The 17,934-nt window shown below is 39.0% G+C and overlaps 1 protein-coding gene across 2 annotated transcripts in view; it reads left to right on the top strand.

The window, feature by feature from the left end:
- Positions 1-17,934, top strand: part of COP1 (COP1 E3 ubiquitin ligase) — a 230,873-nt gene that overhangs the window by 13,523 nt on the left and 199,416 nt on the right. For both annotated transcript variants that reach the window (XM_068985956.1, XM_068985957.1), the window contains exon 2: positions 12,222-12,281. In XM_068985956.1, coding sequence (XP_068842057.1) covers positions 12,222-12,281 — 60 coding nt within the window. The remainder of the gene's footprint in view (positions 1-12,221; positions 12,282-17,934) is intronic.

Below are 17,934 nucleotides of genomic sequence, written 5' to 3'. Positions count from 1 at the left end.
GAAGCATGATAGAATTAGTGTTGCTATCAAAATATGTATGGATTAAGCAATGGCCTTATTACTGTACCATTTATTATCATTTGGTAAGTTTGGATGCTGGTTTTGAAGCAGATAAAACATATAAAAGGAAGAGTATAAATAAGGCACTGATTGAAAATTTAACTTGAGTGTCAAGCCAGTTGTTATGAAACCCTTGCTTAACTAAGATGATGTGCATTATAAATACAAAATAGTGAACTAAAAAATAATTTTCTGTATCTATATCTGTTCTGCTCTGTTGGTCCTTAATGTAGTTAAACGACACACATAACCTTTCGGCAAGCTTAAGGACTGTGCAGTAGAATATCTACCTTTAGTTTTGGCAGCTGCTATGAATTTATCTTCTTCACAAGATTCAACTGAAGATCATTATTTTAAAAAACAATGGTAAGATGAAAATACCAGATAATCACTACTAGTGTGGTTCACTCCATGGTCTATCAAAAGTTTTGTGGTAAGGTTGCAAAATCAGATACCTAAAATGGCCATCTGGTTTTCTCTTAAATAGTATCCATTATGCTTATTTGCTCTTATGTCTTTTTCTTTATATCTAAGTTTTCCTGAGTTCTTTAACTTCTTTTAAAATAAGTTTTTCTTCCTAATAATTGATTTCTGAGGTTGCCTAATTGAGAATTTTCTCTATCTTTCAATGCTTTGTAATTTTCTTTATTTCTTTTGGTCCATCTTAAAATATTAGGTTATAATTTCATTTGTCTTACTGTTTTCCTCTTGTGCTTGCATTGTTTCTAGGGATGGTATTATGCTTTATATTCAATTGTGAACTCTTCCTGCTGCTTATATTTTAGAGTGATTAAACATAAAATGTTTCATATTTATATTCATTGTTCCACTTTTAGAGTTCTTTCTGTCTTTGTGTATATTTGCTGTCTTTGTATTCCTCATTCCAGTTCAGTTCAGTTGCTTAGTTGTGTTGGACTCTTTGCGATCCCATGGACTGTAGCACGCCAGGCTTCCTTCCCTGTGAATCACCAACTCCTGGAGCTTGTTCAAACTCACGTCCGTTGATTCGGTGATGCCATCCAATCTTTGGCCCTTTGTCGTCCCCATCTCCTCCTGCCTTCAATCTTTCCCAGCATCTGGCTATTTTCCAGTGAATCAGTTCTTCACATCGGGAGGCCACAGTATTGGAGCTTCATCTTCAGCATCAGTCCTTACAATGAATATTCAGGACTGATTTCCTTTAGGATTGATTGATCTCCTTGCAGACTCTCGAGTCTTCTCCAACACCACAGTTCAAAAGCATCAATTCTTCAGTGCTCAGCTTTCTTTATGGTCCCACTCTTACATCCATACATGACTACTGGAAAAGCCACAGCTTTGACTATATAGACCTTTGTCGACAAAATAATGCCTCTGCTTTTTAATATGCTGTCTAAGTTTGTCATAGCTTTTCTTCCAAGGAGCAAGCGTCTTTTAATTTCATGGCTGCAGTAACCATCTGCAGTGATTTTGGAGCCCAGGGAAATAAAGTCTGTCACTGTTTCCATTGTTTCCCCATCTGTTTGCCATGAAGCAATGGGACCAGATGCCATGATTTTAGTTCTTTGAGTGTTGAGTTTTAAGCCAGCTTTTTCACTCTCCTCTTTCACTTTCATCAAGAGGCTCTTTAGTTCCTCTTCACTTTCTGCCATAAGTGTGGTATCATCCGCATATCTGAGGTTATTGATATTTCTCCTGGGAATCTAGATTCCAGCTTGTGCCTCATAGAACTTCGTGAATATATCAGGTAGTGAAGTCTGTATGCAATGAATTCTCTAAATTATCTGTTTATTTTGGAAATTACTTGTTTTGTCTTTATATTTGAATTTTTTTTTTGGCTGGATATAAAATTCTAAGTTTAAAGTTTTTTTTTCTTTTTAGTATTTTGAAGATATCAGTCCATTGTCTTTTGCTATATAGTTTTTTTTAAAACCATTAAAAAGTTGAAGTATAGTTAATTTATAATGTTTTAGTATCAGGTGTGTAGCAAAGTGATTCACTTATACATGTATGTATCCTTTTTCAGATTCTTTCCCATATTAGGTTATTATAAGGGATGGATTATAGTTCCCTGTGCTATACTGAGTGTTCTTGTTGTTTACCTATTTTATATATAGTAGATTGTATGTGCTAATTCCAGACTCCTAGTTTATCTCACCCTGGTTTGCCCTGGCCCCTTCCCTGCTATCTGCTTTAATAATTGTAAGTTTGTTTTCTATGTCTGTGAGTCTGTTTTATGCTTTGTAAATAAGTTTATTTGTAGCTTTTTTTTTTTTTTTAAGATTCCACATTGTAAGTGTTATCATAGGCTATTTGGGTATGTCCATGTTGCTGCAAATGGCATTATTTCGTTCTTTTTTATGGCTGAGTAATATTCCATTGTATATATATACCACATGTTTATCCATTCATCTGTTGATGGACATTTGCGTTGTTTCCATGACTTGGCTGTTGTAAATAGTACTACTGTAAAAATTGGGGTGTATATATCTTTTTGAATTAGAGTTTTATCTGAATATATGCCCAGGAGTGGGATTGCAGGATCATGTGGTAACTATTTTTAGTTTTTAAGGAACTTTCAGACTGTTTACCGTAGTGGCTGCAAAATTTACATTCCCACCTACAGTGTAGGAGGGTTCCTTTTAGCAGCATTTGTTATTTGTGGACTGTTTAATGATGGCCATTCTAACTGTTGTGATACCTCATAGTAGTTCTGATTTACGTTTCTCTTAATAATTAGCAGTATTGAGCATCTTTTCATCTTTTGATGTGCCTCTTGGCCACCTGTATGTCTTCTTTGGAGAAATGTCTATTTAGGTCTTCTGCCCATTTTTAAAATTTTTTGAAAATATTGAATTGCATGAGTTGTCTGTTTTGGAAATTAATCCCCTGTCGATAGCATCCTTTGCAAATATTTTCTTCCAGTCTGTAGGTTGTCTTTTCGTTTTGTATGGTTTTCTTTGCTGTGCAAAATCATATAAGTTTGGCTTAAGTCCTATTTCTTTATTCTTGTTTTGATTTTCAGTTTTCCTCAGAGACAGATCCAAAAAAAAATCTTGCTACAGTTTATGTCAAAGAGTGTTTTCCTTTAAGAGTTTTTTAGTATTCTGTCTCACATTTCAGTCTTTAATCCATTTTGAGTTTATTTTTGTTTATAATGTTAAGAGAATGTTCTGCTTTCATTCTTTCACATGTACAATTTTCCTAGCAACAATTATTGCAGAGACTGTATTTTTCATTGTATGTTCTTACCTCCTTTGTCATGGATTGAATGATCATAAGGTCGTGGGTTTATTTCTGGGCCTTCTGTCCTGTTTCATTGATCTGTGTGTCTGTTTTAGTGCCTGTACCATACTGTTTTGATTACTGTCGCTGTATAGTACAGCCTGAAGTCAGAGAGCATGAGTCCTCCAGCTCCGTTCTTCTTTCTCAAGATTGTTTTGGGTATTTAGGGTCTTTTGTGTTTCCATACAAATGTAAATTTTTCTCTATGAAAAATGTCATTGATAATTTAATAGGGGTATGCACTGAATTCAGATTATCTTGAGTAGTATGGTCATTTTAACCATATTCTCCATCTTGGAGAAGTGGCTCTTTGTAGGAAATGTGTTGTGCCCTCCCTTCTTGTCACTGGGTCCCAGGTAGTGTCTGACCTGCCTTTGCAGACTTGGTCTGTGGAAATACAGTTTTCTTGTTTATGGTGTCTGCCCCCTGAAGGGTGAGGCTGGTCTAAAGGCTTGTGCCCCATTATGGCGGGAGGGTCCAATGCCTGACCTCTCATGGGTAGAACTGGGTGGGACTTGGCCCTCTGTTTGCAGTGTAGTGTCTAGGGGTATGTCGAGGCAGGAAGTCTTAGGCAGCTTGTCTGCTGATTGGTGGGCCTGTGTCCCTACCCAGTTTGCTGTTTGGCCTGAGGAATCCCGGCACTGGAGCCTACAGATGTTAAGCAGGGCAAGGTCTTGATGCCAGAATGTCTCCAGAGCCCCCAGGGTGTGCTGCTGTGGCCCCCTGCTTCTCCTGAAGACCGTCTGAGATCAGCAGGTTGGTCTGGCCCAGGTTCCTGTCAGATTATTGCTTTTACCCGTGGTCCTGTTGGGTGTATGATTTTGTGTGCACCCTTTAAGAGTTCCCCCTGGAGAAGGAAACGGCAACCCACTCCAGTATTCTTGCCTGGAAAATCCCATGGACAGAGGCCTTGCAGGCTACAGTCCATGGGATCGCAGAGTCGGATGCGACTGAACGACTTCACTACACTGCTCTTTAAGAGTGGTGTCTCCATTGTCCCCGGTCTAGTGGACCTCCTGCAGCCAAGCCCTGCTGGCCTTCAAGCCAGATCCTGTGGGGGTCTTTTTCCTAGTGTTGGACCCCTGCGCTGCAGGGGCTGACATGGGGCTCAGAGCTCTTACTCCTCCCGTGGGAGAACCTCTGTTATATAATTAGTCTCCAGTTTGTGAGTCATCCACCTGGGAGGTATGGGATTTGATTATATTGCAGGTCTGTCCCTCCTAATGGTCTCAAAGTGGTTACTTCTTTATGTCTTTAGTTGTAGATTTTTTTTTTTTCTGGTAGATTTCAGTCATTTTCAGTGATAATTGTTCTGCATATTGTTGTGATTTTGGTGTGCACATGCGATGAGGTGAGCTCAGTATCTTTCTACTCCACCATCTTGGCTGTTTTCCCCAACCCAGTTTTTAAATGGTCAAAAGACTTGAACAGATGCTTCCTGTATGGAGTACTGCAGCAACCAACCAGTTCCCACTATGTAGATGATCTATCACCTCTAAAAGTTGGAATAATGACCATATTATTGGTTTAATATTAAAGGATATAACTCAGAAACAGCCAGATGGGAAAGATGCATAGAACAAGGTACAGGGAAAGGGTGCAGAGCTTTCATGCCCTCTCCAAGAGTGCCATTCTCCCCAGGTCGCCACCAGTCCAGAAGCTCTCCAGACTCTCTTGGCTGGTATAGTTTCTGATGAGAACTCTGCTGTACTCTTAGTTTTGTTCCTTTGTATGTGGTGTGTCTTTTCTCTGTGACTGCCTTCAAGATTTCCTCTTCATTTTGCTTTTATTGGTTTAAATGCAGTGTATGTATCAGGGTGTTTTTCTGTTTTTTTTAATTCTTCTTGGAGTTTTCTGAACTTCTTGGATATGTGGTGTGGTGTCTTTTTTTTGTTGTTGTTAATTGTTATTTTAAAATGAACTTCAGCCAGCATCTTATATTTATTTTGATTGATTTGATACTGATCCACAGCCCATAGATGCTGTTTTCTTTTTCTCTTTCTTTTTTAACTTGGCTTTTCCAGTGGTCATGTATGGATGTTAGAGTTGGACTGTGAAGAAAGCTGAGCGCTGAAGAATTGATGCTTTTGAACTGTGGTTTTGGAGAAGACTCTTGAGAGTCCCTTGGACTGCAAGGAGATCCAACCAGTCCATTCTGAAGGAGATCAACCCTGGGATTTCTTTGGAAGGAATGATGCTAAAGCTGATACTCCAGTATTTTGGCCACCTCATGCGAAGAGTTGACTCACTAGAAAAGACTCTGATGCTGGGAAGGATTGGGGGCAGGAGGAGAAGGGGATGACAGAGGATGAGATGGCTGGATGGCATCACGAACTCAATGGACGTGAGTTTGAGTGAACTCTGGGAGTTGGTGATGGACAGGGAGGCCTGGCGTGCTGCAATTCATGGGGTCGGAGAGTTGGACATGACTGAGCAACTGAACTGAATGTCTGTTGACATCTGATTGGCGGCTTCTTTTCTCAACCTGTATTTCATGTGTTAATCAGCCCATGGAAATTATCCTTTGTCTCTAGGATTGTGGTCTTGTGGAGTTTTCACCTTGGGCACATGTGACTAGTCTTCAACAGTGAATCTGATGAGAATCCTATATAGATTTTTTTCCGATTTTTCTTGTAGCTCTTTCTTGGGTGTCCTGTCTTGTAAATTCTTTCCTTTTTCTCATTCCAGCAAGATTGTCGTGCTCTGCTTGTGTTCTCCCTCCTTGGGCCTGGGAAACTTTCTCTTTAAGGCAACAAGCTGAATCTATGGTAGCGTTCGTTTCATTTGTCCGCTTTCCTCAGAGATCTCAGTACTGTGTTGCTTAGTGTCCAGGGTCTAAAAGCAGTTGGTTTGTTTATTCTCCCTGCTGCCCATCCCGCCCCCGACCCGCCGCAACCTCCCCGACCACCAGCCAGTTTCTAAGTGTGTATAGTAAGAGGGTAAGCCTGCTTCATTTAAATGTTGGCCTCAAGTCCAGAGTAATCGTGTTTCACCTTGTTCATTAACCAGCCCAAGGCTCCTCTTTTGCTGTGTTTCACTTGGTCATATTCTTTGATTCTAGTTTTTCCTTCATTTATTCTTTGGCGTATTTGAAAATTGGGTTATGTGTTGTAGATGATGGAATTAAAAAAAAAAATTCTTGGAGGTAGCTGTCATTTCACACGGAAATGTCAACAGAGAAAATGCCTGCCTCAACAGATTAGAATTTGGTGAATTAGACACGTTTAGCAACATTCCTAAAGCTGGAGTCAGGTGTAGGTGATCTGACTGAACGTAAGCTTGGCTTACAGTCCCAGGAACAACAGCTTTTAGTTCCATTATGAATTCTCCTAGTAAATGATACTGCACCACAGAAATGGAAAGTATTATGTGGAAAAATCTGGATATCAGTGACTTAGTAAAAAAGTGATTCAGAAAGGTTAAACCCTGAAGAATGAGAATTTGTTGGAAAACCTAATTATAAGTGTGTGTGTGTGTTTTCCACAAGAGTGATGTATGATAAAACTTAAATCTAAAAGAGCTTTTTAGAAAAGGGTAAAATTCCTAACTGATAAAGAAGTTTAGTTTAATTAGCAGAGTTGTTTCTTTTTTAGTTGCATATAATGGTACGTCTTACTACTGATGTCATTTTTAGATACTGTTGAATAAGATTATATATTCCTCTCCCTACTTAATTTCCTATTTTTCTAACCTCTTCTCTTGGTTTTCTGTTGTGATTTATATGTGTTTTTGAATCTATGTGTACCTGTGAAACATATTTTTTGTGTTTTAATTTTATGTGAATCATATTGTGTTACAGATCTTATTTTCATTTCTGTTTTCACTTGACACAGTATCCAGTCATGGTGCTCCCTGTACCTTTGATTTGTTCCTTTTGACGGTTTCGTGATGTTTCCTAGTATATATCTAAGCACATTTTAATTTCTCCATTCTAGTAATTTTGATTGTAAAGGCTGCCTCTAATTCCCTACTGTAACAAGTATCCAGTTTGTTGCAAGTATCAAGTTCAGTTAGGTCGCTCAGTCGTGTCCAACTCTTTGCAACCCCATGAATTGCAGCATGCGAGGCCTCCCTGTCCATCACCATCTCCTGGAGTTCACCCAGACTCACATCCATCAAGTCAGTGATGCCATCCAGCCATCTCATCCTCTGTCTTCCCCTTCTCCTCCTGCCCCCAATCCCTCCCAGCATCAGAGTCTTTTCCAGTGAGTCAGCTCTTCTCATGAGGTGGCCAGAGTATTGGAGTTTCAGCTTTAGCATCATTCCTTCCAAAGAAACCCAGGGCTGATCTCCTTCAGAATGGCCTGATTGGATCTCCTTGCAGTCCAAGGGACTCTCAAGAGTCTTCTCCAACACCACAGTTCAAAAGCATCAATTCTTCAGCGCTCAGCTTTCTTCACAGTCCAACTCTTGCATCCATATGTGACCACTGGAAAAACCATAGCCTTGACTAAACGGACCTTTGTTGGCAAAGTAATGTCTCTGCTTTTGAATATGCTATCTAGGTTGGTCATAACTTTTCTTCCAAGGAGTAAGCATCTTTTAATTTCATGGCTGCAGTCACCATCTGCAGTGATTTTGGAGCCCAAAGAGATAAAGTCTGTCTCTGTTTCCACTGTTTCCCCATCTATTTCCCATGAAGTGATGGGACCAGATGCCATGATATTTGTTTTCTGAATGTTGAGCTTTAAGCCAACTTTTCCCCTCTCCTCTTTCACTTTCATCAAGAGGCTTTTTAGTTCCTCTTCACTTTCTGCCATAAGGGTGGTGTCATCTGCATATCTGAGGTTATTGAGATTTTTCCTGGCAATCTTGGTTCCAGCTTGTGCTTCTTCCAGCCCAGCATTTCTCATGATGTACTCTGCATATAAGTTAAATAAGCAGGGTGACAATATACAGCCTTGATGTACTCCTTTTTCTATTTGGAACCAGTCTGTTGTTCCATGTCCAGTTCTAACTGTTGCTTCCTGACCTGCATACAGGTTTCTGAAGGGGCAGGTCAGGTGGTCTGGTGTTCCCATCTCTTTCAGAATTTTCCACAGTTTATTGTGATCCACATAGTCAAAGGCTTTGGCATAGTCAATAAAGCAGAATTAGATGTTTTTCTGAAACTCTCTTGCATTTTTGATGATCCAGTGGGTTTTGGGAATTTGATCTCTGGTTCCTCTGCCTTTTCTAAACCCAGCTTGAACATCTGGAAGTTCACGGTTCATGTATTTCTGAAGCCTGGCTTGCTTAATTTTAAGCATTACTTTACTAGCATGTGAGATGAGTGCAACTGTGCGGTAGTTTGAGCATTCTTTGGCATTGCCTTTCTTTGGAATTGGAAAAATATCCTCAAAGGTATTCCCTATTGACAGATGTGGGTGTTTTTCTCTTAGCTTCGTAAACACACACACACACACACACACACACACACAAATGTAAACACATGTATATATGTATTTACATATATGTACACACATGCTGAATGTGTGTATTTTTATGTTGTGTTCAGTTCAGTTCAGTCGCTCAGTTGTGTCCGACTCGTTGTGACCCCATAAAGGGCAGCATGCCAGGCCTCCCTGTCCATCACCTACTCCAGGAGTTCACTCAGACTCACGTCCATCGAGTCGGTGATGCCATCCAGCCATCTCATCCTCTGTCATCCCCTCCTCCTCCTGCCCCCAATCCCTCCCAACATCAGAGTCTTTTCCAATGAGTCAACTCTTTGCATGAGGTGGCCAAAGAACTGGAGTTTCAGCTTTAGCATCATTCCTTCCAAAGAACACCCAGGACTGATCTCCTTTAGAATGGACTGGTTGGATCTCCTTGCAGTCCAAGGGACTCTCAAGTGTCTTCCTCAGCACCAAAGTTCAAAAGCATCAATTCTTCGGCGCTCAGCTTTCTTTTATGTTGTGTACCTATGTACAAATCACAGGAGTGGGATTACTGGGTAATAAGTATATGAAAATTCAAAGTAGGTTGCTTTGCCAGATGTCTCTTCATGAAAACTCTTGTTTTTCCATATCCTCCCTAATATACTTGGTATTCTAATTTTCTAATGATTTAATGGATGTAACATGTTAACTTAATTTGCATATTTGGATTACTACTGAATCAGAACATCTTTCTATATACTTGAAAAATAGTGTATCTTCCCTTCATGTGAATTAGGAATTGATATCCTTTCCCATTTTTTCTGTTGGGATTTCTGTCTTCCATGTTGATTTACAAGAATTGCTGTTTTATGGTGGTACAGGAGGCATGAATGGTGACAGCAAGGGCTTTAATCCATTTGTGATTTCTTCCTTGTTTTTGATGTTGCCACTGTGTCAGATGTCCATAAAAAGTTTGAGAGGGTTCCTAAACATTTTGGGGGGTCTGTATAAGGATTTGGGGGCTGCATAAAATTTCAGATATCGGTATAATGTTTAGCTTGTCTGCCAGTTCGTATACCTGCTATGTTTGTACTTATGCTTAGGTCTTCTAGCTCATTGTCTTTGGATGCTGTTGATAGGCAGAGTAGAAGGAGTTTTAAGCTGTTTGTTTACAGTTTTCCCCAAAATCTACCCTGAGTATGTTTTTGCCCTTTGCAATTGGGCAGAGCTGAGAGTTGGGAACTCCCTGGCAGTCCAGTCCTGCTTCCATTGCAGGAGCCACAGTTTTGCCCTCTGGTCAGGGAACTAAGATCCCGCTTGCCGCGTAGCGTAACCAAGAGAAAAGAAAAAAAAATGGGGGAAAAGAAACAAAAAGAAAAAGAAAAAAGGAGAAAAGAAAAGGTATGCCTTAGTGACCAGAGAAATCAAGGAGTAAGTGGTAGTTGTGAGAAAGGGTAGAACACAAGTGATTTGAAGATTCCAGGCTCAGGGGCTGAGGTAGACCTCAAGAGAGCTTTATAAACAAAAGGAAGATCTGTTCTTCAAAGTCATTCTATAATTCTTTGACTCAGCCTTTTCTAAGATTAAGAGAATTACTTGCAACTCTTCCTTTTTCTTACTAATAAAACTATATATATAGTCGACTCAAGAAAGATAATTTTCACTCCTTTTGGAGTTTGAATGCTAAGAGATGGGCTTAGAAAACTGGAAGATTAAAAAGTAGAATATGATTCATAATAGGTTATCTTAATAATCGTGAGGTTTGAAGGAAGTATTCAAAATGTTAAAATTTTAGGACTTTCCTGGTGATACAGTGGATAAGAGTCAGCCTACCAACGCAGGAGACATGGGTTTGATCCCTAGTCCAGGAAGATTCTGCATACTGTGGGACTAGTGGGCCTGTCTGCCACAACTACCGAGCCTGGACTCCAGAGCCTGTGCTCTGCAAGAAGAGAAGCCACCACAAGGAGAGGTCTGTGTGCAGCCATGAAGACCCTAATTAATTAATTTAAAAAATGTTAAAATTTGAAAGCTATATACTGTTCATATATAATGAGTAAATATTTCTATCTGTAAAAAAAAAAATGGCCTTGATACCTGCTTGAGCACCCAGTGACCAGCTGTAAAATAAAATTTGTCTATCCCAGATCTGCTCTTTGGCATCCTTCAGTAACAGACTGGGATCACAGAGCACCCTGGGCAGCTCATCCATGTGTCCTCGGGAGGGACTCCCACCCCTCCTTCTTCTTCATTAGATGGAGCAAGGTGGACTTCGTTCCAAACTAAAAACTACCGAATCCCCACATATAAGAGATTTCTCCTTCTTCTGAGTCTGGAACAGTAAAGACTTGACAAATCCGGTGCAGTCTTTGCCAGGATACAATAGGTGATGAAACGCCGAGGTTGTGTGACACTGAGACTTTCTTTATAACTTACTTAAAATCTCACATTCTAAGATAGTACTTATGCCCAGGAAACTTCTATTGAAGGGACTGGATAAATTTTCATTTGCAGTTTAATTGTCATGTATCATCAGTAAGGACTGAATTTGTATACCAGTGACAGAAAACTCAATAAATATTGGTTTAAGCAAGTGAGGATTTGCTTTTCTCGTGTAATGTGAAGTCCAGAGAGAGACAATTTATGGCTGATGCAACTGCTGAAGAATGTTACCAAGGAGCTCATATCCTGTGTTCTTAGCCTATAGTTGTTGTCTTTATGATCACAAGATGGCTGTTGTATCTCGGCCACTTCATGGAGTTTTTGGAAGGAAGAGCGGGGAAAGATAAAGGGAAATTGCTTTTTGTAAGGCTTTGCGTATTTTTGGTAGACTATCCTCTCAAGAGATTGATAACCACCTTTCCTTGGCCAGAACATATGGCATAGTTGGTGTGTCTTGATATTTAACTTATCATATTTGAAAGTAGAATAGAATAGTGGTTGAGAACATGCACTTGAGTTTGAAAATTTGGCTGTGTTACTTCTAGCTCTGTGACTTTTAACATCACTTGTGTTGATTTCCTTATCTATAAAGGATTGAGTTAATATATGTCATTATTTAAGTGGATATGCATAGCTTGTGTTAAGTATTAGTTATCATTAGCATCTTCACTGCTTGGAAGAGATATTGAAATTGTAACTGTAAATTTGTCACTCAGGAAATTAGTTTTCTTTGGGATAGAAAATAAAAGTGCATTTAGATGAGTAGGTCTTGTGTCTGGTACCAGGGATGATCAAAAAGATGGTAGAACTTAATTACTTTTGTGATTGCACCACACCGTAAAAAGTTACGGGCAAGTTAAAATATTGGGGTCAGTTAAATTATTCATTTCATTCATCTTAGAACTTGATGGCCCACAAATTATTATTATCAGCAATCCACTGAAGTTCATTCAGCCCAATAGAAATTTCATCTCTCATCAGTAAAAAGTTTGAAGATTTATCTGTGTACTGAAATACGATTTTGTTGATTCTGTTATGACTTTTTCCAATTTGTAATTATTTAAGTGTATTAATTATTTTTCTGTTTGTTTTTAGCCCCATCTGCTTTGATATGATTGAGGAAGCATACATGACGAAGTGTGGTCACAGCTTTTGGTAAGATGATTTTATTTAGTGAAATTGTCTTCTGGGAGTTTTTAACTTGTGTGTAAATATAGCCAGTGAGAAGTTGCATTTTTATAGTTACTGTTGGTTATTTTGAATCATATTTCTTTGACTGATACGTCTTTATAGATTTGATGTCTCAGGGCAAACATGGTTAATGGTATAGTTTCTGAGAAATACTTTGATTTACCATGAAATCAAATGTGAAATTATAATTAATAAACTTCTAGGTTTATTAATTGTTTAAAGAGCTTTGACTGCTGTTTTAGGAAACTGGAGGCTGCTGGGTATCAGAATGGAGCATGAAACACTTAACTCACTCCTGAGGGTCAGATGTGAGGGTCATTAAAGCAGGCTAGCAGGTCACTGAAAAAGGATATTAGAGGATTAAAATTTTCTGGTCCTTTAACACTGTGCTCAGTGCTACTTTAGGTTGAATGTCACATAAATTTGTGTATTTTGAAAGAATTTCAGTTGTGATGAAATACACATATCATAAAATTTACCATCTTAATCGTTTCTAAGTGAGTAATGTTGAATATTGTTCACATTGCTGCGCAGTCTCCAGAATGTTTTCATCTTGCAAAACAGAAACTGTCCTTATTAAACAAGTCCCCATGCCCCTCTCCCCGCAACCTCTGCCAGCCACCGTACTACTTCTGTGTGTTTTGGCTACGCTGGATATCACAAGTAAGTGGAGTCCACCAGCACCTGTTTTGTGACTGGCTCCCAGCACTCAGCACAGTCGCTCCGGCCTCATCCATGTTGTGGCCTGTGTCACAGTCTCCTTCCTTTCTGAGGCCGAATGACATGTAACTGCATGTACAGTTGGCCCTACATATCTGCAGGTTCAGCATCTGTGGGTTCAACCAACTAGGGTTCAGAAGTATTCGGAAAAAAGATTCCAGAAAATTCTAAAAAGAGAAACTTGAATTTGCAGCTCACTGGCAACTATTTCCATAGTATTTACATCATATTAGATATTATAAGTGATCTAGAGATGATTTAAAGTACACAGGAGGATGTGCAGTAAGCTATATGCTAATACTGTTCTACTTTGTGTACGGGACTTGAGCATCCTTGGATTTTGGATCCTTGGAGGTCCTGGAAGCAATTTCCTATGGATACCGAGGGATGACTGCACGTATCATACTTTGTGCGTTCATCTCTCTGTGGACAGTGGCGTTGCTTTCATCTGTGAAAACCGTGGTTAATAATGCTGCTTGGAACACTGATGTATTACTAGCTTTTTGAAATCCTGCTTTCAGTTCTTTCAGGTGTTTACCTGGAAGCAGAATTACTGGATCATGTGATGAATCTGTGTTTAATCTTCTGTGGAACCGCCGCAATGTTCTTCCTGCCTGCAGTACAATTTTACATTCCCCTCAACAGTGCACAAGGGTTCCAGTTTGTCCGCATCCTCTCTGTACTTGTTATTTTCTGTTTTGGTTCTTTTTCTTTTTTTTTTAAATAGTGGTCATCCTAATGAGTATATAATTTCTGTATGTTTAATTCCTTTAGTTTATTTATTTACCTATTTGATTCAAGATGACATATTCTACTTGCAATCATCTCCCTAAATTATTTACACTGTTTATTTAATATTTCTGTTGTGTTCTCATATACCCAGCAGGTATACCTGCTTCTTTAACAACCCAGTAGCAACCGTTTTGCTCCCAGTTATAGCAAGCAAAAATGTCTTCAGCCATTGCCAGATATCCCTTAGGAGACAAAATTGCCCTTAGTTGAGCATCCTGATGTAAAGCTGAAAGAGCAACGTCTTGAAGTTGATGGGCCAGGAATCTAGTTCTGGGTTCTGGGTCTAAAATTTACCTTTTTCAAGTCATTCAGCCTATCTTCTACTGCTGCTCTCCAACCCTCAACCCCATTGTCTTCGTGTCTTGTCACCTCTTCTTCTTTCATAGATTTGAAAGGGAAGTGTGAAAACAGGTTGTAAGGTGAGGTTTTCATTTTTCCTAATTGCCCTCCTCTAACTTATAATTTACTGTGGCATTTAAAAAAAGCCTAAGAGTCTGCTGAATCAGTTCAGAGATCTTGTTTCACTAAGTTGTGAAATATAATAAATTACTGATTGACTTTGTAACTAGACAGTCCTACTCTTTTCAGTGAGTCCTGTAATCTTCATGATGTCTTTAGGTCATTGTTGGGAAGCCCCATTGGTTTCTTAAATACCCTTTTTGTGTTTCAAATAAAAATAAAGTTTAGATCCTTGTTACAGTTCAAGTTACTGTGTTATACTCTGATGTGATTATGTTTTAAAGTACCTACCAGAGAGCAGTTTTTGGTAGGGTAGAGATAATAACATTGGCAGGAGCCAGTAAACCTGGAGTCTGACAATCCCAGTCCCAGGCTTGATAAACTATGAAATATTTTGTGGTGATGGTGGTTTAGTTGCTAAGTCATGTCCACCTCTTGCAATGCCATGGACAGAGGAGCCTAGCAGGCTATAGTCCATGGGATTCTCCAGGCAAGAATACTAGAGTAGGTTGCCATTTTCTTCTCCAAGGGATCTTCCCAACCCAGAAACTGAACCTGGGTATCCTGCATTGTAAGCAGATTCTTTACCAACTGAGCCACAAGGGAAGCCCCTAAATATTTTGCACTTTTGTTTAAAGCAAAAGCTCATAATTATTTATCTTATCTATTATGTGAGGCCTACAGAACTTCAGTCATGAACAGTAAGTAGCCTATTGTATCATCTCTTTGCTAACTTGAATCCTGGGGCTGGTAACCTGGAGTCAAGCTGTATGCCACTTGAAGGCTCAATCCAGATTATTAACACTAAATCAAATTGAGTCACATTAACTATTTATTTCTGGTCCCACTTATAAATGATAAGCCTTTCCTAGTAACATGTTGGAGACCATAAAGCAGGAAGTTCTTTCTCTTTATTCATTCCCACTTCACAGTGAATCTGCTATTAACGTTAGCTATAGTCTAACTTAAACTTAGTGATGTCATTTTTAAAAACTGGCTTCTATATGGTGTAGAGATAAGGCTTGTTCTTTCTCTTTCCCCCTTGCGGCCTCCAGGTTGTCCACTGTCCCCTGCTTCTTTGACCTCATGTATACCAATGGCTGATTTACTATTTTGCTTTATTAAAAATTAGTTGCAATTAATAGCGTCCCTCAGTCTTGTCATCACAGCATACCTGTGATCAAGCCTGAGGGTCACTTTGCCTGTTGGGACTTTTGACTAATCGACCATCTTGTACTTTACTAGTACCAGGTTGTTATATACAACCACTGGTACTGATCTGTTCTTTCTGTACCCCCTTGTTTTTTGAGAATTTTCTAATTACTCAGTTTTCTTTATCTATTCATCCCTGTTGACTCAGACAGAAAAATCTATTGTATTTTGTAGGTAGGTAAGCACTTAATAGGAGAAACAGAACAACTATATACATCTGTGGAGAAATAGTCATTCTTTGTGATCGGATCTACACTTATTAGGGAACACAGGTACTACCCATTTATGTCAGCACACTGTGGTACTAAGTTTTTTTAAGAGTTGCAGTGTGAGTAGCTATTGAAAACTTCTCAGATGGACCCCAAATGCATATATCCTTCTTATCTCTTCATGCTCACCTATTTTGATTGCTAGTTGAGGTATTTTCTCTTCTTTTGGAATCCACAGCATTGCATTTGGACTTGTGTTGGTCAGGTAGATAGATGAATGAGAATGAATTAGAGTTACTGTGATAGGGCTTCTCAGGCAATGCTAGTGGTAAAGAACCTGCCTGCCAGTGCAGTAGATAGCAGTTGCAAGTTCAGCCTCTGGGTTGGGAAGATTCCCAGGAGGAGGGCATGGCTACCCACTGCAGTATTCTTGCCTGGAGAATCCCCACGGTCAGAGAAGCCCAGCGCCTACAGTCCAAAGGGTTGCAAAGAGTTGAACACGACTCAAGTGACTTAGCATGAATGCATGTGATAAGAAATACTGAAACTTTCTTGGAGTATTTTATATGACCTGGAAGGCAACAGAAGTATGTCTCTTTTTTGTTTATATCTGTTTTTTCATGTATTCATCATTTATTGAGTTCCAACCCTTCAGTGGGATATTAGGCTAGATATTGAGGGTAGAGAGATAAATGAAACAAATCTCTGCTTTTAATTAGCAAATAGAGCTGCTCTGAGACATAAACACAGATTAAGTACAGAATAAGACAGTTACTGTTTCTCAAACTAGAGAGGATCTACCTGAGGTGGTACTGAGGTGGTAGATGTTATAAAATAAATTTGATGCATCTTGTCATCACTGCACTTTTGTATAGTGGGATGTAATTTGATACATTTAAATTTTACAGTTTAGTTGGGTATTAAGAAGTACAGTGCAGAAAAGTCATTTGAGCTTCTGTTTCTGGTGTGTCCGAGACTTCTTTTTTTCCTTCTGGGAGAGGATGGAATGATAATAAGCTTAATGACAAGAGATATGATCTGGGGGTTGAAGAAAGGAAAGGGGAATATTCTACTAGATTCAGAAACAATTTTTATATTGATAAACTCTCTGTCTTAACAATTTAGTTTATTATTTGCTCATTTTCTAACTAGCATTTCTTTTCAAAAGCTATTTGCTATAACCCCAAATGTCCTTCTTCTGCTTATCTGTCAGCCCCTGTCTCCCACCTTTAATAACTTTCTCAGATTCTCTCCTTTTTGACTTGCTTTATTTGAACATGTAGGTGTCTTTTATTTCTTGATGGTCACACAGAGTGGCCTGTGGGATCTTAGTTCCCCAACCAGGGATCTAACCTGGGACACAGCAGTAAAGTGCAGAGTTCTTATCACTGGACCTCCAGGGAATTCCCTGCAGTTTTGTTATTTTTTTTTTTGTAAGGATTAAGTCTTGTCATGTGGGCAAGTATTCTGGTAATATTAATTCATTTCCTTTTCCCCTAAGCAGACTATAAATGTTTCCATGTTGGAACTTTTAATCTATTGTATTCGCATATCTTCTTTATGCTTTTCCCTTGCAATAAGAATAAAAGCAATTTAACATTAAAATGAAAAAAAAATACTATTTCTTTCATTGAAATTTCCATGTAGGAAATTTTTTCTCCTATATGGAATCTATCTTGTGGTAATATGGTATTCCTAGCTTGGTCATAGTTGCAGGGGGCGGGGTGATGAAATTGTTTCTGGAACACTGTGCAAGTCATTTGTTCACGGTGTGAGTACCTTTTATATGCCAGATGTTTAATCTCTAGGTCCCTGTGCTGTGCCAAAGACCACCGTTACAGTGATTCTCTGTCACATCCTCCTCTTTTGCTTGTCTTCCAGTAACAAATGTGAGATGAGAAAGTAGATAATAACGAGAACAGAGCAACCTGATAGTTGTAGGTTTTTGTTTTGATAAGGTGGAAGAAAGTAGGCAGATACAAAAATCTCCTTCAGTTTATGAAGGTGAAGTAAATTTATAGCAATTTGGACCCAGAATAAAACAGGTACTGTCAGTGGATAACCAACAGGGACCTACCATATAGCAGAGGGAACTCTGCTCAATATTATATAACAAGCTAAATGAGAAAAGAATTTGAAAAAGAGTAGATGCGTATATATGTGTAATTGAATTATTTTGTTGTTCACCCAAAACTAACACAACAGTGTTAATCAACTATACTCCA

This window comes from Capricornis sumatraensis, chromosome 14 (assembly GCF_032405125.1).
Source record: "Capricornis sumatraensis isolate serow.1 chromosome 14, serow.2, whole genome shotgun sequence".
Classification (NCBI taxonomy): Eukaryota; Metazoa; Chordata; class Mammalia; order Artiodactyla; family Bovidae; genus Capricornis; species Capricornis sumatraensis.
The sequence above is the reverse complement of the archived record's forward strand: the minus strand, read 5'-3'. Positions and strand labels throughout refer to the sequence as shown.